Consider the following 24705-nt stretch of genomic DNA (forward strand, 5'->3'; position numbering starts at 1 on the left):
GGATTTGCTTGGTACTGTGCAGAGAACTTTCTGTGATGGTGTCAGAGTTTGACATCTGCATTGGCTAATGTGGACGTTGCATGTGACAGTTGAGTTCTTGAAATGAGGATATTGCAAGTAAGGAACTTAATTTTTTTGGTGGTGGGGGTACCAGGGATTGAACTCAGGGGCACTCAACCACTGAGCCACATCCTCAGCCCTATTTTGTATTTTATTTAGAGACAGGGTCTCACTGAGCTGCTTAGCACCTCACTTTTGCTGATGCTGGCTTTGAACTCGTGATCCTCCTGCCTCAGCCTCCGGAGCTATTGGGATTACAGGCATGTGCCACCAGGCCTGGTGAGGAACTTAATTTTTATTTTAGTTTAGTTATTTTAAATAGCCACAAATGGCAGGTGGCTACCATATTGAGCCTCTCAGGACTAGGTCTTGAGGAGCCTTTTTTAAATCCTAAGGAGTTAGGACTTTTTTCCCCAGTGAAAGAGAAGAATTGGGGTGGGGAGTTCCTCTGTGTTTGGAAAGATCATGCTCGTGTAGAAGTGTTGGGCCTTGTTGAGTCCCAGAACCCTGAAACTTGACATCTTACCAGCCCTTTCCTAGGGTCTGTGATGGTGGCAACTCAGCAACCAAGCCGACCTAAATCTTCGCCACCCCCCACCCAGAGAGCACTCATTCTGGAGGGGAAGACACATGAACAAGAGAAATGCACACACACACACACACACAGGACAGGATAAGAGTGGGCCCCACACTGGAATCCCAGTTCCACATTTTACTCACCGTAGGCAAGATACTGAGCCTTTCTTTCTTGCCTTTAAAATGTCACCATTAAGCTGCCTACTATGCTATTAGGAGGACTCAGTATTTGCAAAGCATTTGGAGCAGGGGCTGGCACATAATAAGCAGCTGTGTAGGCACTTTAATGAAGTAAATGCTAAGGAGACAAACTGGAAAGGAGGTGGGTGGGAACTGGATGGGCGCCATCACTGCTTCCTGAGAAGACCGCACTGGAGTAAGACCTGAAGGGGTTGGAAAGTGAGCCAACCAGAGGGAGCAGCCAGGTCAGAGGCCAGAGAGCGCCTAGCATTTGGAAGCCCCTCAGGGACACAACGTGGCTGGAAGGCAGTGGAAAGGGGAGAGCAGAGCAGGGGGCCAGAGCCTGTGGAGGACTCCGGAGGTCAGAGGAAGGCCTTTGACTTTAAGGGGGCCACAGGAGGATTTTGAGTACAGGTGTAATGAGATCAGGCTCTGAGTGGAGGAGTGAGTGGTGAGCACCGCAGAGGAAGAATCTGTGCCTGAGGGCGTGGGGGAGACATGGCAAGTCTCCCAGGGAGGCAGAGGGAGAGGAGAGAGCACCTGAAACCGGAACCTAGCCTTGGGGAAGTGACCAAGAAAAGGAAGAGGTTTTAGAAAAGTGGAAGGAATCCACAGGAAATTGGATCTGAAGTTGAAGTGGAGGCCAGGTCAGGCACCACTCTCTTTTCTTGATTTGGGGAGGTTGGGGGACTTGAGATGAGCTCTGCAGGGGAGGACAGGGTGGGGATGGCAGTTTAGAAGTTCAGTTACAGAAATGCTTCACGGTCTGTGCAGCTTCGGTGGTGGCGTCTTGGTGTTGCAGGTGTATGTTGTAGCTCAGAAGAGCCGGTGGAGAAAGCGTCGTGTTATCAGATAAGTGCCGCGTATTGAGGCTGATCAGGAACAGTGATAAGTTAGAAGGGAACGGACAGAACCTGGAGAGGGCCAGGGCAGACAGGAGTGGCAGAGCACCAGGAGATTCAGGAGGGTCCGGAGCAGGATTCAAGAGCTTCAAAGCAGACTAGAGAAGATTGAAGTCTTGGGAGACCTGAAGGGGTAAACCAGTGCCCCAGATCAAGAAAAGAAAGACTTGGAAACACCCGCTGGCTTCAGCAGCCTGGTAGGAGGACCTGGCTGGAAGCCGCTGGCCTCTTTGTGTAGTGTGGGGGCTGGAGGAGGAGCGAGAGTGTGCAAGGGTCTGAGAACCAAGTGTGGAAGAGCAGCTGTGCGGCACTTTGTAATGAAAGGGAAGTGCAGTAGATGTCTGGAAAATGAAAGGTTATTTCCAATCCCATTCACTCATCATTCTGCCTACCTCCTACCTCCCCAAATTCCCCCTACATTCTCTACAACAAGGCTTTAAGATCTATTTGATAACCCAATATTTTGTGGTCCCAGAGATCCTTAGGACTCCCTAGTGCCAAGACTGTTATTGCCTCTTGATTTAGTCCTACATCCCCAACAGCATGAAATTAGAAGTATGTTGCTCAAAATAAACACTTCCAACCACTCAGCATCAGGGTCACGGATCAGATTCTGTTGGGTGGATTGAAGTGTGCACTTAATGGAGAGCATAGACGCTTCCTTTGATGGCACCGCCTTTTTCTCATTTCTGGAACAGAAGGGCGCTAACTCCGCGAGGACCCCAGCACTGTCTGTGTGTGTGTGAGCAGTGCCGACTCCCACAGCGTTGCCTCCTTGCTGGCCTTTCGGCATGGGGAGGTGAGTGATGGGCTAGTTGCCGCCTGCCATGAAACCGAGATTTGGGTGCTAGAGAACCAAGAAGGAGAAAAAGTCTACCCAAGAGAAGCATGTTCAGAGTTTGACACCTTTATTCTTCTAGGGCCCAGTGGGCAAAGTAAAGTGGTAGTGCCTGGTGGGTTCTGTGGAGTTAGCTTAGACTGCAACCAGGGCCTACATGGCGTTATGTTAAGCTTAGCATTAGCCTCTGAAGTGCAGAGGAGGAAGTAGATGCCATAGAGTGGCCCAGATCCTCATGGAGACAAGAAACTACAAGTGGAAATGACATTGACTTAGCATGCTGCCTCCTGCTTCAGCGAGGAAGATGGGTCCATAAGCACTCTTCAAAGTGAACAGTGTAGAAATTAAATATAATAAAACTCATTCTAAAGGTAGTGAGATTTTTTTGAAGACTAATAGTTCCCATAGAAGAGCCTCTCCTTCCTCATATAAACTAAGACATTTCCTATTAATAAAAATGTTCTCAGATTGCTGAGAAAACTTGAAATGGAACCACCATTTGACCCAGCTATCCCACTTCTTGGCCTATACCCAAAGGACTTAAAATCAGCATACTACAGTGATGCAGCCACATCAATATTTATAGCAGCTCAATTCACAATAGCTAGATTGCAGAACCAACCTAGATGCCCTTCAGTAGATAAGTGGATAAAGAAACTGTGGTATATATACACAATGGAATATTACTCAACTATAAAGAAGAATAAAATTATGGCATTTGCAGGTAAATGGGTGAAGTTGGAGAATATCATGCTGAGATAAGCCAATCCCAAAAAACCAAAGGTCAAATGTTTTTTCTTAATAGCGGATGCTGATTCATAACGGGGGGTGGGAGGGTGGTAAGAGAAGAATGGAGGGACTTTGGATTGTATAGAGGGAAATGAGGGAAGGGAAGGGGGCAGGGCGAAGGAAAGATGGTGGAATGAGACAGACATCATTACCCCATGTACATGTATGATCACACAAATGGTGTGACTCTATATCATATACAACCAGAGAAATGAAAAGTTGTACTCCATTTGTGTATAAGAATCAAAATGCATTTTTCTGCTGTCATGTATAATTAAATAGAACAAACAATAAAAAAAAAGTTCCAAAGAAATCTTTCTAAAAACACAGATCTTAAAAAGAACTCGTTTATTGACTTTGTTTCAGAAAGTTATTAAACATACTGTTTGTCCTACTGTTTGTCCCGTTAGTCATTTGGGAGAAATTTGCCTTGGAATTCACTCTGTGGGAATCTTACTTCCCTCAGCTGTTTACACGTCATGGATGATGTTTTGGGCTGGGTTCTTACATTTGCGTATGAGGCATACAGCATGCTCACAACAGGCATTTGTGTTCCCTCATTTTGCTTTGGTTTCATCATCCTTAAACTGATTTCATTATCAACTTCTTTATTTATCTGATTGAATAGAATACTTAAGGTTTTTTTTGTTTTGTTTTGTTTTTGTTTTGTGTGCTTGTTTTTGTTTTTTTTTTTTTGAACAGTGTAGGGTAGAATCAAAATGTACAAAATACTCTCAAAAGGAGAAATTACCCAGGTGTCATTAATAATCTCATTCAGAACATTTTCTAATGTGTTCTGAAGCAAGACAGCAACATGGAACCTGCTGGTGTACAGACACCAGCAGGCAGGCCAGTAGGAGGCGCTCAAGCTGGACGTGTAACCATAGGGTCAGTTTGGGGGACGGGGGGCGGGGGAGACCTCTTTGAAACATGTTACTTTAAAATCTGTTTTTTGGAATTTCAGGATCGGCATCTCCTGCCTTTTTCCTGCTTCTTGGCATTTTAGCATCTCTCCAGTAGGTTGTCCTCGAATTCTGAATACCAATTTACGTCAAATTATTGTCCTTAGCATCCTGGCTGCTTCTGTCTCACTTTTATACTTTTCTGTCATCATAATCCGAAATAAGTATGGGCGGCTATCCAGAGACAAGAAACTTCAAAGGTAAGGTGAAACCATCTTTTTTTCAGAAGGTATTCCATGCCTTCTGGCTGACCTCGTTCAGGCTACAGCAGAATACTATAGACCTCATAAACAACAGAAATTTATTTCTCATAGTTCTAGAGGATAGGAAGTACGAGACAAGGTCCAGCATTCTTGATGTTGAGGGCCTGTTTCACAGTTAATAGATGGCACCTTCTTGCTCTGTCCCCACATGGAAAGTAGGGGAGCATTCTCTGGGGTCTCTGCCTTCATGATCTGATCACCTCTTAGAGGGTAGTATCACATTGGTGATTAGTTTTCAACAAATGAATTTGGAGGAGACACAAGCAGTCTTTCCACAATGCTGCCATTTCATGCTTCAAGGCTTTTGAAGTTAGGTTGGAATGTAAAGGACATGACTATAGGCCTTATTGTCACATGGCGTGAAAAATTGAACTGTTTGAGAGTGCTAGCCACTGACCACCCAACCCATATCATAAGAGAAACAGTTACTTAAATACAAGCTCCTCCTATATGATGTCTTAAGCCAGTTTCCGAGTTAGGATTTCTAGGTTGGGAATGATTTGCTTTTTTGAACCTGTGAGCTTCTGTAGAGGGTAAAGAGCATGCCCCTGTTTAGATATTTGTCAGCACCTCCTCTTTTGTCTTCTTTTGACTCATCATCTGACTGTGCTAAGAATGCCAGGTGTAACTGCACAGCTCATTAATCAGGTCTCTGTCAGTTAGGCGCAGGATGATATCCTGTCTAAGAGCGTGTGTGATCTTCTGTCTGAATAAGAGCGTGTGCTCCTTCCTCATAAGGTACTTGGCGCGAGTCACAGACATCGAAGCTACCGACACCAGTAATCCCAATGTGAACTACGGAATCGTGGTGGACTGTGGTAGCAGTGGATCTCGGATCTTTGTGTATTGCTGGCCCCGGCATAATGGCAATCCTCGGGATCTGCTGGATATCAGGCAAATGAGGGATAAAAACCGAAAGCCCGTGGTGATGAAAATTAAACCAGGTATGTGACTGAGCACTGTGGCTTGGCTCCGCTCCTGGTGCCTCCCGTACCTCCTCCTCAGCCTGCTCTCCCTGTTTCACTCTCCTTTTCCTTCCTTTCTGGTTTGTACATAGTGACGAACACCTTGATGAAACTCCCCAAACCATGTCCTCTGTGCCCTGCAGCGATGGCCACAGTGCCTCACTGCCATGGCCACCCACATGCTTGCTGGCTGGCCTCACTACAGAGTGGTTTTTCCTGTTTGGTAGCCGTTGTGCTCCATCTCAGTGACAAGGCCATTTCAGATAACTCATGAAACAATAGACTATGTACTGTGATTTAAAAAAACTGCTTCTCCAAACATTTCTAATGACTAGAACATAAAAGAGCTAACGTAATTATGGCCAGTTTTTAAAGATACTTGTATTTCTAAGCAGTTTGTAAAACTTGAGGCCTGGCTTCCCATTAGGTAATTTAAACCAGTGGTTCTCACTCGTTTCTGCATCGGCACCGTTTCCATGGGCAGTGGCCTCTGTCAGGAGCACTCAGAATGAAAGAAGCAGAGTGCCTGCAGGTGGACTGTTGTATCTTGCTGTTGATAATGTGGATTTTAAGCAGTGGACTGTAGATTGGTTTTTATTTCATTTTACCAATGTATTAAATGACAAAATATCAAATCCAAACTATCCTGGGGACTTATCTTTAAAATACTAGGGAAACACAAAGAAATGGCAAATGTTTAAAATATAAATACTAATTACTCTGATTTGGTCATTACACATGTATACATGTATCAATGGTCACACCATATCCCATAAAATGGATATTTATTACATATCAAGTAAAAATTTTTTTTAAAAAGAACATTGATAAATAATAATCATAGCTTCTTATACCCTATTCCAGAAATATAAGTAATATCATTATATTTCCATGAACAAAGATTAATTTTTCCTTATAACTTAGTGAATGACTCTGTTTTTAGTTCTCTATTATTCTGCCCCTTAAATTTTTATCTATCTCTAATCTAGACATATTTTCAGGGCTGAAGTAATATTGATCAAATGAAAAATTCAGCAGAAGACTAACATATAAAACTAGATAAAGCACTGACGTTTTCCCTTCAGTAGCTTTCCCATCAGTGATTCAGTACTTCTCGTGGAATAAGATGAAAACTTTCATGCCTTGGTGTTGTCTTTTTGAAACAAAGGGATGGCTACATCATCCCAAGGTGTACAACAAAATCTTACTTACATCAAGCTTACTGTGGTGCCCTCTCACCCTGGCAGAGCACTGCAGATGTGAATCAGAGTGCCTTTCCATAGCGCTTCTCTTGTCTTGAAGCATGAACTCCCAGGTACAGCAGCTGTACAGCAAGACTCCAGAAATTGTCTTAGCAGAGTCTGGCTAGCGTGGGGCTTGGTGTCCATTGAAACAGCATCCTGTGTGCAATCAAAAGACTTGTTTGTTAGTCCATTTTCTCCTGATTCCTTTGATAAGTCACTTCATCTTTCTCAGTCCACAATTTCCTCGTCTGTGAAATAAGCCATCTTTGGACTTCTAAAGTCCCCTCATTTTGAATAGTGCAAGGCTCTGCCTTAGGTGCTTGGAATATGAATTTGAACAAGATACAGCGTGTGCCTTTGAGAAACTTGCAGTTGTAATGGGACAGGCCAGTAAATAGGCAATTTCTATATGGTGTAATGAGCTGGTGGATCTGAGATGTAATGAGCGCTTGTCTCTCCTGGGTTCTGTGGGCAAGACTTCTGAGGAGAAAGGAGTGAATGACATGCAGGAGTTAGCCAGGTGAGAGGGGTACGTCGGGAGAACAAGGCTCTTCTGGCAGGAACACGGAGACCTAAGACCAGAGTGTGGCATGTTATAGAACTGTTAGTTCGGTGTAGCCGAGGGCAAAGGGAAGGAACCTGGGCAGAGGCGAGGAGGGTGAGTATTCAAGGGCCATGTGCTGCTTTAGAGTTGAGCTTCATGTGGAGGAAATGGAGGGACCACAAAAGACTTTGAAACCGGGAGGAAGCATCCCTCAAGCAGGGAATGGTGGGGGTAGTGGGTGTGTGGCCCCAGACCAGCAGCGGGTGGTAATGTCAAAAGAGACCAGGAGAAGCGAAGTAAAGTGAGAGGAATCAAGGGGAGGTTATCTGCGAAAACCAGAGCGCTGGTTGGGTGATTGGAGAAGGATTTTCTCCAGGATCCTGGCCGGAGCCCCGAGGACGGGACACAGGTGGCCCAGGCACGTCCACGGTGGAATTTCAGTTTGGAGTGGATGTGTCATGTTCAGACGGCTAAGAGGCGAGCAGTGGTGATGGGCAGTGCAGTTAGCTCGTGCTGATCAGAGGATGGGAAAGAGCTCTCAGCACTGGGGACAAGATTTGGAGACCCATGGCATGTTGAAGGTGCTAGCAGCCGTGGGAGTGTGCAGGCCTGCCTGAGGACGGGGTGAGCTCTTGTATGGACGCCATAGTAGATGCTCAGGCAGGTCTGTGCTCTCTGACATTGGAGAAGGGGCACGGGACTGAATGGTAATTGCCACAGCAGTCAGGAAGAGAGGGGTAGGGACCCAGGAGAATGTCGTGTAGCTTGATGTTCTCCACGTTTGCACGCTGAAGCTCGTTTTAGCTAAGATGCTCACCTGCTAACTGGAGTGTCCTGTTTCCCTAGGCATCTCAGAATTTGCTACCTCTCCAGAGAAAGTCAGTGATTACATTTCACCACTTTTGAAGTTTGCTGCAGAGCATGTGCCGCGGGCAAAACACAAAGAGACACCGCTCTACATTCTCTGCACTGCTGGGATGAGAGTCCTTCCTGAAAGGTGAGCCTGCACATAAGGACCAGGCAGCCCACGGTCCTCCCCTTCCTCCTCCTTCCCATCAAAAGCAAGACATTCAGGGCTGGGGAGATAGCTCAGTTGGACAAGGCCATGGGTTCAACCCCCAGCACTGAAGAAAAAAATTTAAAAAAAAGCAAGGCATTCAGAATTCTTTCTTCAAATCCAGACTAGTCCCAGAACTCACCAAATAGATTTTAATTTACTTATTTGTGACAATAAATTGTATAGTTTTCATTTTAAAATTTTATCTACTTTATTTTTTAAGGAATGGTTGCAGTTGTTTTTCAATGTAGGAATCACATAATCCATACAACTTATTCATTTTGAAAAAATTGTTCCTACAATAAATAATATTTTCAATGAATTGCTTTTCAAATTAACTGTTGTATAGGATATATCAAAGCCATGGGACTTTTTTTTTTTTTTTTTTTGGTTTGTTTTTTCCAAAATAGAAAAACTGAGGATATACTGTCTTGATGTGTAAATTTGGGGCTTGCCTTACAGCCAGCAGAAAGCCATTCTGGAGGACCTCCTAACTGACATCCCAGTGCACTTTGACTTCCTGTTCTCTGACTCACATGCTGAAGTCATTTCTGGGAAACAAGAAGGTTGGTATATTGTCCTTTAGCTTAAAATCTGGGATGTTTTTTCTTTCAGTTCTCCCCATTTTCCCAAGTATACACTATTAAATTTTTCAGTATCTTAAAATTTGGGAAATCATTGACCTGAAATATTCTTAAATGACTAAATTAGTTTCTTAAATGCCTGGTCTTTATTACCCAAGCATTAAGCCATTAAAAAGTAACTCAGTTTGTCTTCACCACTTTTAGGGAACATACTTTGAACTCATTGTGATAGGGAAGATTTTTATTTCTTATCTGACTTACGCATGACTAGGCTGAATTATGGTGATTGTCAAGCTTTTGGAATCTTCTCACTTGCTAGCAAGGGGAAGTTCTTGACTTGATACACAAAGAAAATGCTAGTTCTGTTTTGAAAGAAATTATTCTACTTGAGAATGAAATGACAAGTCAGTGATATTATTTGGAAAATAGCTTGCTAGAAATGAAGACCCAAAAGTCAGTATTTATTTCAGAATCATCCATCACTTCAACAAGCACTACCTATGTGAAAAGCACCGTAGAAACTCAGAATTGGGGGAGCCGCGTACAGACAAGTGAGGTACACAGAACTAGGAGGTTATTTTAAGTGCCAAAAGGAAGATAAGAAAAAATATCACACGAGTTGAAAGGCATTTTTTCTTTTCCAACTGGGACCATCAGGGAGTAATTGACCTCTGAACTGTACTGCAAGGGGTAGTTCTAAATTGAACATGCCAGAGCAGTGGAAGAATAGGGCTCTGCAAAAGGGGTAGGAAGCACATTCCAAGCAGAAGAAATGATCTGAGTTGATTCTGGTTGGAAAGGATGGCACTGGACAGCTAGGTAAGCGTGTTTTAGTTTGAGCTGTGGTCTCTGGGAAGCTGGTGGGAATGCTGAAAGCTGAGCAGGTCTTGAATGGTCAGCCCTTGAGTTTGAACTTTGTTCTACATAACAGCCCAACAGCAGAGGGTAGAGGGGGTTTCCATGTGTATTAGGGTTCTCTAGAGGAACAGAATCAATAGGAAGTATGATTATAAAATGGGATTTATTAGATTGGCTTACATAACCAGAAGCTGGATAGTCCACAATGGCTGTCTGCAACTGGAGAGCTGGAAGAATCAGTAGCTGTGTAGTCCAAGAGGCGGGAGCCCCAGATCAAGAGGAATCAACAGTGCTACCCTAGTTCAAGACTGAAGGCTTCTGGAAACTTCCTAGAGAATGACCAGCAGAGTCCACTTTGGAAGAGTGAAGAAGTGAGAGTTCAATATCCTTAGACCATGGAAGCAACAATCAAGAACCAGGTCAAGGAGAGTTGAGCTTGCATCTGCCCTGCTGCTTCCTTATTCTTCCAACTTGTATTCCATCCAAGCCACCATCCTGTTGGACAGTGCTGCCCACACTTAGGGAAGGTCTCCATTTCAGTTGGCGATCCCACATGCCAATCAGTCCTGGACACACCCTCATCAACACACCCAGAAGTCTTTTAATCCAATCAAGTTTACAATTCAAATTAACCATTACACCTGGAAGGTGGGGGCAGGAAGATTGAGTAGATGGACTGTCACCTTCTCTCTCTGTAATGACATAAATCAAGGTGACAATGAAAAAGGGATAAAAATTGAGTGTAGGAAATGTTGCAAAAATAAAATCAGACTTGGCAACTGAGTGAATGTGAAGGACAAAGTGAAAGATAGCTCAAATATTTAAGACTTTGGAATTGATAGGTTGAACTTCTATAAAAGTAAAAAAATTTTAACAAGTAAAAGCTCCAGTATTTTGAAAAAAACCCATTGATTTCAAAGGAAAACTAGGACCTGAGGAATTCCATTTTTAACCTATGTAAATGATATAAGATTATAAATATTAAAATTGAGAGTCCATGGAAAAGCATTAGGAAAAGATAAAAGCAATGTGTTAGGTGATATTTTCACAATTTGTTGGGGATTAAAATAAATGAGATATTTGCACAGACTGTGTTGATAAGATTTATACACAAAGTTTAAAAACTTAATTTTTCCTGTTTTTATTCTGTAAAATGTCTGTAGGTGTATATGCATGGATCGGCATTAATTTCGTCCTTGGACGATTTGAGCATGTTGAAGAAGGTAAGTGTCATCTTTTTCCCCAACTAATGAGTCTAACTAGAAATTAAGGTTTTTCTGTGTAATCCAGAGGCTTAAGAGGAGCTAAGTCTTGTGCCCTTGCAGAGCGAGAAGGCTGCCGCTGAACTCAGTTGACTAAGCTCGCCTGCCACTAGATTTGCCTGAGCGCTTGAAACTTTTAAGAACACAGTGCAATGCCTCACAAGATCCAGTGTTCCTGGTTCGTTCTGCTCCAGTGCACATTTCCTGTTCTTTCCAGATGATGAGGCACTTGTGGAAGTGAGCATTCCTGGTAGTGAGAACAGCAAGGCCATCATCCGGAAAAGAACAGCTGGCATTCTTGACATGGGAGGCGTGTCAACCCAGATAGCGTATGAAGTCCCCGAAACTGTAAGCTTTGCCTCCTCACAGCAGGTTACTATCTGTACAAATTGCCTTCTGTTTGGTTTGGTTTTCATTTAACATGTCTCCATCCATTTTTGTTTTGTTTCCTGAGTCTGAACACATCCTTACTGTGCTTGCTGTGGGCCCACCTTCTCATCCCAGGAGGAAGGAGGCTGCAGGAAGGAGGCGGGCCTCAGGCAGCCACTAGCATTTGTGCATTGAGACCAGCTGGTTTGTTTTCTGAACTTAGATTTTTTCTTTGGTATATGTTACTAGCATGCTTGAGTTTTTTGTTTATGTTTTCACTTCAGTCACTTCTTAAGGTATTTAAAACTTAATACAGTAGCATCTGATTTTTTAAGTTATAATTGGGAAAGATCCTTTTTTTTTAATGGCTCAGTCAACATTGAACTTTTCTGGAAAGGATCGAGGTTGGTATCCACTGCTCCACATCTCTGAACTCGGTGTTTGCTTGTCCTTTCTCTACCCCATTGAGTGTTCTCAGTCATGGCCTGTGGTCCTCAGTGGAAGCCGGGTGGCTGTGTACAGTGAACACCAGAGCAGTTTCCACGTTTTCCTGAATTACTGCGTGTCTCTATCACTCTGTCTGTCCAGCTGTGAAGTAGCACTAAACTTTGGTGTCCTGCTCTGTCCCCCAGAAGTGGGGCGGGCATGCAGCCAGACGAGCCTCACGGCATCATCTTTCTGTTCCTCACTAGTTGGCGTGACCTTGTGCAAGTCACACTGCTGCTTTGAGCCAGTTTCTTCATCTCTTCATGTGAATGAAAACCCCTGTAGGATGAGGTTAATATGAGGGTCAAATGAGATAATGCATACAAGTGTCTAGTGCACCTCCCAGCACCTAGTATGTGCTTAACAAATGCTTTTGTGTCTTTGTTTCCTACTTCCCATTCCAAATGGCCTCTAGAAATCATTACATTCCATTAAAAAAATCATGTCCCCACAATATAAAGGAACAAATACACAAAAAGGAAGTTTGGGGAAAATAGTGAAAATTAGAAATTAAAAATTGCTCATGGACTCATCATTTTAAAAAACCATTACTAGTATTTTAGTGAATTTCTTTTTTTTTTTTCCTGTTCATAGTTTTAAAAAATACAGTTGCTCCAACACTATCGTTTATACCATTTCGTGTCTTTTATTTAGGACTGCATAGCATGTTACTCTATGTTATTGATTGCTATAATTAACTTCAGCTTCACTTGAGATTGTATATTCAGATGACATCCAGTTTTTTTCTGTCATAGAATTGCAAAGACCATCTGTGTTATAGACCTTTTTGTTTTTAGATTTATTTCCATAAATAGATTTACTAGGTCAGAGAGTGTGAACTCTATTTCTGACTTCCTTTTTCGGAAAATCATAAGAGTACCACAAGTGTACAAAACACCTGAAGTTTCCTCAGTCAGAATCATCATATTGAATTATGAAGGATGCTTAGGAGAATCATTGGGAAATGTTGAAGCAGAAATTAGGTCCTTTTGAGACTCTATGTAGACCTTCTTTATAACAGAAGTTAAAATTGCTTTAAAAATACTAAAGTTTGTTATCCTGTGTCTGCAGGAGGAAGTAGCTAAAAACTTGTTAGCCGAGTTTAACTTAGGATGTGACGTTCACCATACTGAGCATGTGTATCGTGTCTATGTGGCCACATTTCTTGGGTTTGGTGGCAATGCTGCTCGACAGAGATATGAAGACAGAATATTTGCCAACACAGTTCAAAAGAACAGGTAAAGCACCTCCCACTACTCAGTCGTCACTTGTACACCTGGGTCTTACCTCCAAACAGGTCCAGGCCAAGCAGGGAGAGTTCCATCAGCAAAGTATGTCAGTCCTGGTAGCTTTTTATCAGCTCCCAGTGAGCTGGGATTATATTAGATATTCTCTTGATTACTGTGCCTTGTTTTTCTTTACTTGTTTTGATGAAACAGTTTCAAGGGGAAAAATTTCTAATTCATAGAGCTAAGCAATGGCATACTTTCCTGACCAATTTGATCATAATAAATATGGAAGTCTGAACTTTAATAAATACCAAGCTGGAGCTAGACAGTACCACATTTGCTAGAAACTCAAGTATTTAAATAGGAAAAGCAATAAAGACTGTGTCCTGTGTTTACTCCCTAAGTTAATTGAATGGTGTTAATTATGGCTTTGGTAGTCCAACGGTTTTTTTTTTTTTTTTTTTTTTTTTTTTTTGGTTTTTTTTTTTAATTGGTGTCCAGTGCATTTATATCTTTATAATAGTCTTAAAATATAAATATTTTATAAATTTTATTCAAATCAATTTTGCAGATTTATCGAGCAGCTTCTTAAAAGGTTAGGATTTCCCTGGTTTTTACTAATTGGTTTTATTACCAGTTGAAAAAAATTTTTTTGTTTAATAACAGTTCAGCAGCACTTCTTAGTTTAGATGTAGGACAACTAAAATAGTAACATGAGGCTTGAGCTTTTAATAATAATTACAAGTGTTTTGAATGTCAAGAATTGAGTCTTGAAACATAACTCTTTGCTATTTTTGATGGTATTGTAGCCAGCTTTTTGTCACTGTGACAAAATACCTGAGAAAAACAACTTCAAGTAAGAAAGATTTATTTGGGCTCATACTTTCAGAGGTTTCTGTCCATGGTCAACTGTCTCCATTGCCATGGTCCTGTGATGAGGAGGGCGTGGTAGAGCAGAGCTCACCTCTTGGCAGCAGGGAAGCAGGGAGAACAAGAGGAAGGGGCTGGGGACAGGATATACCATTGCAGGGCATGTTCCCAGTGACCTGCTTACTCCAGTTAGTCCTACCTTCTGTCGTTTTCACTGCCTCCCAGTAATGCCATCAAATTATTAATTTATCAGTAGACAAATACATTGATGAGGTTAGCACCATCATGATCCAGTCACCTTCCCAAAGGCTCCTCCACTGAATAATGCTGTTACAATAGCATGGCCTTCAGCACGGGAACCTTTGAGGGCCATGCCGCTATGACAGGTGGTAATCAATTTTTATTTTTTTTAATTAAGCATTTATATGGTAAAGTCATTTTTAAAAAACATTTTCTTAGTTGTCATTGGACTTTTATTTTATTTATTTATTTTATGTGGCACTGAGAATTGAACCCAGTGCCTCACACATGCTAGGCAACCGCTCCACCACTGAGCCACAACCCCAACCCCAAAGTTGTGAATGTGCGACTTGTTAGTTGAGTGGAAAGAAGACTGTCAGTGGTGAATACTAAATTCTGGAATATTTAACTCCTAACAGCTGAATGCCTTTCATGCTCACATGAGTTCATCGTGCCCAACACCAACATCGCCTCCATTTTTGTGAGATTTTTTTTCTATCCCTTGGTTGTTTGAAGGTGTGGGTCTCCAGAAATTTCACAGCAGTAGCAAGCCTGGTGTATTTCAATAAACAGGTCACCTTTACTCCAGAACTCCTCACAGATGTGGCACACAGCAGCTCTGCTCCCTGCCACAGTTGGGACCAATAGTTGATAAAAGTAATTTTAAAAAATTAGTTGAAACAGACTATTATAAAAATAGATGCAAATCTTAAACATTTCGTTTACACTTGTGCAGTGATCAGCTGATCCTCTGCTCTGAAGTAAGCTCTCTTCTAATTCACCCTCATTGAGGTGTCCTTTTGGCTTTCTTTAAAGAATACCCAGACTTAATAACATTTGTGAAGCAATCCTAGAATTTACTAATTTTTTCTAATTGTTTTTTATCATTCCCACTAGGGTTCGAAAAGTTTTCTAGCAGCTAGTATCTTTCATGTTTTCTGAAGCATGTAGTGTGGTTTTCCAGGACCAGTCACCTCTCACTCATCTTTATACAGTTAAAAGCGCTGTTGATGAGAACGGGGGTGGGGAACAACATGGTCGCTGAGCGCTCTGTGGCCGGTAGCCTCAGGCTGTGTTGCAGGGAATTGAAAGTGCCAGGTAATCAGGTGGTTTACCTGGACTGAGTTGTGTCTGCTGCATGTGACTGTGCTGAGTCTCCAGGAGGGGTTGGGTGCCAGTTTTCCTAGCTTAACTATCCTAGAACCTTTTGTTGTTTGCACAGACACAGTCCTGCAGGACCTGTATTCCAGAGTATGTTTGGATAAACACTGCTTTGCGACCTCTTCTCAGAAACACAGTACAGTATAGGTCTCATGATAGAATTGCTTTTTGTACCATAGGCTTCTTGGTAAACAGACTGGTCTGACTCCTGATGCTCCATATCTGGACCCCTGCTTGCCCCTTGACATTAAAGATGAAATCCAGCAAAATGGGCAGACGATGTACCTACGGGGAACAGGCGACTTTGACCTATGTCGAGAAATCCTCCAGCCATTCATGAACAAAACCAATGAGACGCAGACCTCCCTCAATGGGGTCTACCAGCCCCCGATTCACTTCCAGAACAGTGAATTCTATGGCTTTTCTGAATTCTACTATTGCACTGAAGATGTGTTACGAATGGGGGGAGACTACAATGCTGCTAAATTCACTAAAGCTGCAAAGGTAACCTGCCAAGCAACCATGTGCTCCCGCATGCTTTTGAGAGACCAGAGTGGACAGGAACAGGTCATGTCTCCCTTCCCTCTTGGAGGGGAAGCTGGAGTATGGGAGGTTATAGTCCAGCAGGTAGGGAATCCTGTTCCCTTGGGTTGGGGGATGGAAATAGGCACAGGAGACATAGAAAATCCACTGGAAGCTGACTTCTACCGTCCACTTCAGTAACTGCCCTGCTTATTGGGAATTCCTGATTTACTGTCCTATGTTATTTTTCTCCTTTGTCACATCTGACAGTCCTCCTGCCAGTCTTCCCAGGCCCTTAGCCACCAGGACACTCCTGTCCTTTTGTTCTCCCTTCCTTCCCGACAGTGTCTCCTCAGGCACTTTCAGAAGTTTCCACTTCACACGCCTTGAACCTTGGTGAACCTAGACTTCTGCCCATGGCCCACTGACCTAGTTCTTGGACGGTTTTCTGGTGCCCCTCAAGAAGAGTCTGCACTCCTGACTTGTGCCCTGATGCCTGCTAGATTTCACAACTCCAGACAAACCCATTTCTCCCCATTCTGTCCCATTTGTGCCACCTCAGTTGATGGCATAACCAACTGTCCATTCGCCCTGAACCTAGGAGTATGGCCTTCTCTCGTGTTTGTGTTTTGTTGTGGGGTTTCTTCCCCCTCTCATGGGCCTGGTTCCTGGCATTTCCTTTTCCTGACCCTCTTGCCTGAGCACATCCCTCAGGCTGCCTGTCATCCATCCCTTTGAGCCTCGGCTTCTTCGTGCTGTTGATAGAGGCTAGGAGAGTAGCCACGTGGAGAGCTCAGGTCTTCCACTCAGAAGCTGTACACGCTGTTCAGTAAACATGAGCGACTAATTTCACTGTGGGCAACTTCAGGAAAAGCAAGTCCCTCTGCCTTTGTGGTCACCATCATCTCCCCAGTACCTTGCACCGAGCCTGCCCCAGACATGGGATTCCGGGTAGGTGAATAGGCAGAAAGGCTGAAGCATCTGTCTGTAACAGGCACGGAGGGAGAACTAGGTAGTTTAGAGGAGCCGGTTTGTGGGCGGCGAAGTTCTCTAGCGATTCCTTCGGCAGTGGTAGGGTAAAGAACCGTGGCATTTGCTCATGAGCCAGCCCTACCCCGAGTGCAGCCTGTCTGGCCCTCACTGTGCACAGATGCATGTTTCCTGGTTGGAAGGATTTGCTTGTTACACAGATGAATATGATACTGTTTTTAAATTTAAAATGTTTTAATAAGGCTATACTGCTGATTTATTTTGGGTGAAATTGCTTTTAGGATTATTGTGCAACTAAGTGGTCCATCTTGAGGGATCGCTTTGACCGTGGACTCTATGCCTCTCATGCTGACCTCCATCGGCTTAAGTAAGTAGTGGACAGTTAAGCTGCAGGGTGCTCTTAAGAACCAGTAGTTCAGTCTTGACCCAGTTTGCCTCCCTATCCTCCTCCATCACTATGCCTTTTTGACCTACCCTTGACTCTTTCAAGTGAGACAAGTATTTGTTCCTGGGCATATCAGAGATATTCATTTATATACACACACACACATATTTATATATATTTTTTTGACTGAATTTTGAAATTTGTCAGAGTTGGGTCTGATGCTGTCCTTTCCATACTTCCTCTGTCCACCTGACTCTACCCATACTCTCTGAGTCTCCAGAACACTCATCAGACCCTTAGAAAGCATGGATCCTATTCTGCTTTGGTTTGTAGCTGCTTGTTGCTTTTTTAAACTTCCCTTTTATTGTAAGCCACTTAAATGCAGTGATCGTCCCTTGTTTACTACTGTATCTTATTACTTGATTATCACAGTGCTTTGCAAAAAATAAGGCACTGATATCAGAGTGGAGAAGGACCTTCCTGCCTTCTCATTTTGAAATAAGCTAAGGTTCAAAGAGGTAGAACTTGTTCAATATTTATTCAGTAAATAATGGAATCCCTAACGGGAAAAATCTGTCATGTTAGTGGATTCAGTTATACCAAAATCAAACTTCACAAGCTAATCAGTTTTGACAGGTGAAGATTGATGTTGCAGTGAAAATCAGCTTGAAACATGCAGCTGATCAGGCCAGTCGGAGGGCTGACCTGCTGAAGGCTGTGCATCTCTGTGCTGGGCCCAGGCTGACAAGTGAGTGGGTCTGACTCCTGTGCCTGGTGTTTGTAGGTATCAGTGCTTCAAATCAGCCTGGATGTTTGAGGTGTTCCACGGGGGCTTCTCGTTTCCTGTTGGCTATAAAAACCTAAAGACGGCCTTGCAGGTGTATGACAAGGAAGTGCAGTGGACCCTGGGGGCCATCCTTTATAGGACCCGCTTTTTACCATTGAGGTAGGCTGCACATTTGGTAAGGAAGATCACAAAAGCTGCTTTCCTCCAGTTCAGTGCGCATGGCAACTGTGTTTGTGGATGTTAGTACCTTGCTGTCAGAGCTGCCCAGGGCAGAACTGTGAAGTCAGTGACCTCCCTGTGTCTTCTCCACCTCCTCACAAGGCCTTGCTCCCTTCCCACCCTGCTCACCCCACAATACAGCACTTTGTGCTCCTGCCCTGTGTTGGACTGTCCTCAGCTGTCCTAACCTCTACAGAAGGATTGAGTCAGGGGTTCTTAACCTTCATGCAGTAACCTTTATGAACCCTGAATCAACCCTTCTCAGATACTGTTTTTCAGTGTATAATATAAATCCTGGGGTTGTACAGGAGACCATTATGTCAATATTACATTTGTCAAACCATTACAGAAAACACATTTTTGATAAAGTGGTATATGTTCTTTATTAACAAATTAAATATCAAGATCTGGCAGCAGAATTAGTCTTTTTTGTCAGTTCAGTGTAATTATGAGTATCCAGGGTATTTGGGGCATCAGTTACAATAATGGAATATAAAAGTACTGTGCTTTCATTAGTAACCAAATCACAAGTCCTGCTAATACTGCAATCATTTGTTGCCTATGTTCATGATTAAAGGAAATACTGAATTTCAATCTGAGACTGGTAAAATAAAGGTGTACATCTTTCCCATTCAGGTTCGGAGACTGAACTTGACCCCATGTTAAGGACCCTGATTTCTGGGCATGTGGCTCTGTGGCAGAGTGCTTGCCTAAGATGCACAAGTCCCTGGGTTCAGTCCCTAGCACCAGGGCAAAAAAACTGGTCAATCTATAAATGAGACATTAACTTTTCATCCCATTTAATTGAGCATCTTCTAGCAATACTTTTTGCAGTTGGATCAACTACAAAAATTGTGCAGAGTAGGGATTCCTGTGTGGTTTCACGCTGTGTTGAGTCTGCATTGACTTCCTTGTGTTAGTGAAACCCTCGCAGTTCTGAGTTTAATGCTGGTAACTTGGGCACTCAGCACGGCTTCGCATGTCATCTCAACACTTACCAGTACCCTAGAACAAGCTTACCTGTCCTCCACCTCAGAGGCAGGCAGGCTGAGGCTCAGTGGCCCCCTCTCAGCCGTGTCTGCGGAGCTGGGGCGCTGGGGCGACGCCAGGCCCTGCAGGCTGAGTTCCTGCCGCCTTGTTTCCACCCAGGCCCTCTTACCCTCCTTTCTGTTGTCTTTTCTCCATTTGGGCAGAGACATCCAGCAAGATGTCTTCCGGGCCAGTCACGCGCACTGGCGGGGCGTCTCCTTTGTCTACAACCACTACCTGTTCTCTGGCTGCTTCCTGGTGGTCCTGCTCTCCATCCTCCTCTACCTGCTACGACTGCGCCGCATCCACCGCCGCTCACCCCGCCACAGCTCGGCCGCGGCACTCTGGATGGAGGAAGGCCTGCCCTCCCAGAAGGTTGCCGGCACCTTGTGAGCCCAGGCACACAGCCATGCAAGACTCTCTACAGGAAAAGCCATTTTTGCCTCAGGGTTTCTCCTCTGTGTTCTCAGATGATTTTCTTTTTCCTCTCCCTTTTTGTTCTTTAAAACAAAATCCATTGTGTGTCAGCCCTGCTGTCTAGAAGCATTGCCTTTAGCCGTTTTGAATACAGCTTTAACTGAGGGTGGAGAAAAGGGAAACTCACCTGATTTTTGCTGCATAGGGTGTCTGCCAAAACTTGTTGAGATTTGTGGGTTTTCTTAAAGGTATGTTAAATTTTCAACAAATGCACTTTGACGTTGGAGGGAAGTGGGAAAGATGCTTTCTGTCAGTCAGTGGAGATATGACTGAAGAGTGACACTTGTACAGAACCCAGAAGGCAAATGATAGCCCTCTGATTTTTTGAAAGCTCCAACCTGAAGAGGGGTGAGATTTATTTTTTATTCATTGTTCAGGTCTGCCACGGTGCGTTTTCTTTGCAGGTTTAAAAATGCAAAACCATTCATGTCCAAAATAGATAAAAAATAAGCACCAGGAGGAAACCATTTATAAAGCTGACAGTGAAAGATGTGCACTGTAGACAAGAGTGTTGTGTGTGAACGCTGGGTCCCTGAGAGAGGGACTGTGGGGCCCGCTTCTGCGGGGACACACGCCTCTGCACTGGCTGCTTCCTGGCAGTTGATCAGGAAGTGCCCCCTTGCTGTTTCCTCTTCCTGACTGTAGGTAACTGTGTACGTCATCCCACCTTTCAGCATCCTTAGAACACTTTAGTTTTGACAGAATTGGAGAATTCATAAAATTTCACTGATTTTAATTAAGCTTCATTAGAACGAGAGCTGGTGTCTATCTCGGTGCATCAGCATCTCGTAGGGGTATGTTTTTGCTTATTTGTGCAGTTTCTTCCAACCTCAAGTTGGTCTTACCCTCTTCCCCCATTAAAAGCTGTCTCAGCAGTTTTATTTGGGAGACCCATGCTTAGAGCTGCAACCGTGGTTGGCATGCCAGAGTAAATCCAGGCCAAGGAAAAATCTGAATTTAATACAAGAAATAAACTCACATTTTGAAGAAAGCAAATTTGACACTTTAAGCAAAAATCTAAAAATGACAACTGGATTGGCAAATGTAAGATTGGCTGCCTTTTACCTATTTTTTAGTTTAGAAATTTTGGAAATTCTCATCGTTTTTTTAAGAAGTTCTTTTTGTGGGAGTGTGTGTTTGTACATTTGTGGACCCTAAAACAGTTAAATTAATATAATTGGTAGCAGTTGTGTACTCTTGAGAACCATTAGCTGTTTATTAGAAAATCATTGATTAAAGAAACAATTCAAATTCTGAAGCCCTGTTTAACCTAGAAAAAGAAGTTGGAGTTTATTTTGTTTGATTACTAATAACAAGACATACTACCTATTGATGTCTTAAAAGATTACAAATTTGTGAAAGAAATGTGAATTTTTTATTCTCTTCAACGTGAATATTCTAACAAAGAAGGAAGTTATTGCTGGAACGTTAGAGGAGGCATATAGGGTTACAGCATCTGCAGTGCTGGCCACCAGCCACTTCAGTCCAGCGCAGTCGAGCCTTCCGTTAACACCCCAGGAGTACCCTGAGCTGTGCAGCTCTTTGAATCTGTAGCCTGAGGACCCTGGTGGTGTCAGTGAGCAAGAGGAAGTGCAATTACACTTTAACTTCTCGTTAATGCCAGCCGGTTGGAATAGCAGGGCCCTACCCTGTAGAATTAAATCTATGGTGTGTGGTTTTTGCCTTTAAATCAAGACAAGGAGAAGCTAGCACAGGAATAGATTTATATAATCCTTCATTAAAACTAATCCCTTAAATAGACACTGTTTAAACCTTGCAATCCCAGCAACCTAGGAGGCTGAGGCAGGAGAATTCCAAGTGTGAGGCCAGCCTGGGCAGCTGAGTGAGGCCCTGTCTTGCAGCAAAAGAAAAATGGCAGAGTGTCTCCCGGGTTTAATCCAGGGTTGCTAAATAAATAAATAAGCAATCAACCCCTCTTTAAATAAAGATGTCACGTTAGTCCAACTCTGCATTTTGGGGGACAGAATAGACACACAGAAGAGCCCTGATTTCACCCACTCAAAAGAACCTACCTCATTCTCCAAAGCAAGTCCCCAGAGGAGGGCTCCACAGTCCGCACTACCTGTACCTGGTAGGCATCCACGCTCCTCCCACAGCCCCCTGGAGCAGCTAGGCAAACTTGCCAGTCCAGAAGACCCTGGAGCTAAGTTGGTTTTTCAGTTTTTAAAGAGGTATTAAAAACAAAAAAAGTTGAAAAATACACAGTAGAAACTATATGTGACCTAAAATAGTTGCTAAATGACCTCTTACGGGAAAAGTTTGCTGGCCACATTAGCTTGCAATCACGGCTACAAATACCTTAGTTAATCAGCTTATACAGAGAAAAGATGTTTTTGGCTCACAGTTCTTCAGAGACTTCAGTCTCTGATTGGCTGATTCTGTTGCATTGGCCCTATGTGGAGCAGCATGTTGCACATTATGGTGGAGCAAAATCTGTCTGCTGACTTCCAACCTGGAGCAAAAGAAAGAGGAAGAGGAGGGGCAGGGGCCCAAGGACACACCCCCAGTAACCAGAAGACCTCCCCCGGGGTCTGCCTTTCAAGATTGCATTCCCCAATAGTGCCAAAGTGGAGACGAAACCTTTAACACTAGCTGTGGCCCTGTGGAGCAATCTCATTCTAGAAAGGAAATAGGCAGCTACCTTTGCAGACAAAAAAGATGGGCAAAAGAAGTGACCAAGTTTCAACCTTAAAATACTTGCTTATAGAAGTTCACTTCTTATCTTTGCTTCTTAGCTTATTTTCAAGATAAGTTTCCTACCAAATGAGGAAATCTGCCCTACCCCCAGTTTTTAAAATAGTGCTGTTCAAGGGAGCTCAGTATGTTGTGTTGAGATAACTGCATCAGAGTCCAGAGTCTTGAGTAGTTTCTTACGGCGATGTGTATCATGGAAGGGAAGATGGCCACACACTTCCTCTAAGTGATGCAGGGATGGGTTAGAGACCAGCAGAGGAGAAGCTTCAGGAGGAGGAGGGCTCCTCTCAGCTCAGGGCTGACCAGGAAGGCAGTGAACTGTACACTTGCAGTAGAAAGCAAAAGAAATCGAGCTGGGGACTTGCTAAAAGCTTTGTCAAAGCATCAGATTCTGTGTTAAATCTTAGTAGAAAGTCTCCCCAGTAAAAGCTCATGTTCCATTAGCCGTATCATGTGCTTCTCTTTTTTTGTGCCTCCAAGGAAACATTCTCACAGACTTCACAATCCATTTAAGGACATCACAGGAAAAGACTCACATGGATTTGCACCGGTTATTTTTGCACATTTCCCCTCCCCCCAAACTGCTGGCTTTAGTCAGTGCTTACCAGCTCCAGGGGCACAGGACAAAGATGCTGCTCATGGCTTAAGGCCAGTGTCCTGAGGGCTCTAAGGACCCTCAAAGCTGAGGTCACTCTCGCCCCTGTCATCCACACCTCTGCACTCTAGCATAGCAAACGCTTGATGAACAGATAATTAAATTTTAAACTCAGGCCTACATAGTTTTCCTTATAAGGAGCATGTATCACTTAGCAAGAAACTGAAAAAGGCAAATGTGGTTTTCCAAGCTTTAAAAGAAAAACCAGCTTTAGAAATCTGTGTGGTAATGTGCAATACAGCAAAACTACCTTCGAGTAATTTATTTATTTATTTCAATGTTTTGTTTTTTATGATATCGAGTTTCCCTTTCAAAAGTGAATGATGTGACCAGACTAGGAGAATTCTTTGTTCTCTTACCAAAAATCCTACCTTTATAGTTAGGAATGACAAGAACTAGGGAAACCTCTTGAAATGTCTGTTTAAGTGAGGTTTTCCATTCAGAGTGAGACCGGGTCCTGGGAGGGGTCAGGGTGTCAGATCACGTTCTGCGTTTGGTAGCCTTGTCCCACTTGCACATGGAGGGGTGTTGATGATCAATAAAGTGAAGGTTCGCCCAACAGCCTGTAGGCTGTGTGTGCTTGCTTCTTGTGATTGAAATAGATTTCCCTCTGATATTTGAATTTTTTAACTTGTTAGAATGATTGATCATATTTGAGTCTAAGTTCAGTAAAATAAATTCAATCTGACTACACTGTTTGTGTCTCGTTTTGGGCACACGTGCAGGGAAGCACAGCTGTAAGGGTTTCAGAGACTCAGTAGCCCACAGCACAGCACCAAGCGAAGCTCAAGGAAAGATGCCCCGGGCAGTGCCCTGCCAGTCACCAGCAGTACCTGCCAGCCTGCGACCACCATTTATAAGCTCAACACCTTGAATTACCTGTTAGCTATATGTATAGACAGGGGGAAAAAATAAAATTAACCAATGTTTATGTACTATACCATGGAAAAATGTCAAAATGGAGTAGCATTGACTTGGGGCACTTAAAATGGAGTTGGGAGGTCATCATTCCTCAGATCTCCGACAGTTCAGCCGAACCTTTAACCGGGCCGAGCCAGTTACCCTGAAACGTTGTTAACCTCTGCTGATGGGTAGGATGGACCCCTTACCCCCGCTGCCCAGAGACTGAGATCACAACCAGTCTCTTTCTTATAGAATAGCTTTTCTTCTGTCAGCACCCTTTATAGTTTCTGACCAACAAGTGATGTGATTTCCAGCCCTCCTGGTGGCTGAGAGCTCTGAATGCAGTCGCCATTTTCTAGGACCTCAGAACACATTCTCAAGAATGCTTGAATCCGTTCTCCCAGAGTGCAGTCCTCAACAGTCCCAGATAAATGTCATCTTCCTTGTTCTTAACTAGGTTATCATATTCTTGGTTGGCAGTCTTACCAAAAGTAACAGCAAACGCTCATTTTATGTGACACCATTTGCAATTAGACCTAAACAAATCATTTGGTTTATTTCCAGAAAATTGTTAATTTCACAGT

At 43.4% G+C, this 24705-nt stretch overlaps 1 protein-coding gene across 6 annotated transcripts in view; it reads left to right on the forward strand.

Moving 5' to 3' along the window:
• Positions 1-23911, forward strand: part of Entpd4 (ectonucleoside triphosphate diphosphohydrolase 4) — a 28379-nt gene extending 4468 nt beyond the window's left edge. The window contains exons 1-13 of one of the 6 annotated variants that reach the window (XM_047548614.1): positions 295-339; positions 2417-2517; positions 4310-4507; positions 5309-5514; positions 8170-8320; positions 8843-8946; positions 10986-11045; positions 11302-11456; positions 13011-13177; positions 15619-15943; positions 17233-17318; positions 18121-18282; positions 19536-23911. In XM_047548614.1, the coding sequence (XP_047404570.1) occupies positions 2510-2517; positions 4310-4507; positions 5309-5514; positions 8170-8320; positions 8843-8946; positions 10986-11045; positions 11302-11456; positions 13011-13177; positions 15619-15943; positions 17233-17318; positions 18121-18282; positions 19536-19764 (1851 nt within the window). In that variant the 5' untranslated portion in view covers positions 295-339; positions 2417-2509 and the 3' untranslated portion in view covers positions 19765-23911. Of the gene's footprint in view, positions 1-294; positions 340-390; positions 2518-4309; positions 4508-5308; positions 5515-8169; positions 8321-8842; positions 8947-10985; positions 11046-11301; positions 11457-13010; positions 13178-15618; positions 15944-17232; positions 17319-18120; positions 18283-19535 lie in introns of those variants that run through there. The other 5 variants (XM_047548615.1, XM_047548612.1, XM_047548616.1 and 2 more) reach the window with 5 other exon arrangements.
• Positions 23912-24705: the final 794 nt, after the last annotated feature.

This window comes from Sciurus carolinensis, chromosome 4 (assembly GCF_902686445.1).
Source record: "Sciurus carolinensis chromosome 4, mSciCar1.2, whole genome shotgun sequence".
NCBI classification, from domain to species: domain Eukaryota; kingdom Metazoa; phylum Chordata; class Mammalia; order Rodentia; family Sciuridae; genus Sciurus; species Sciurus carolinensis.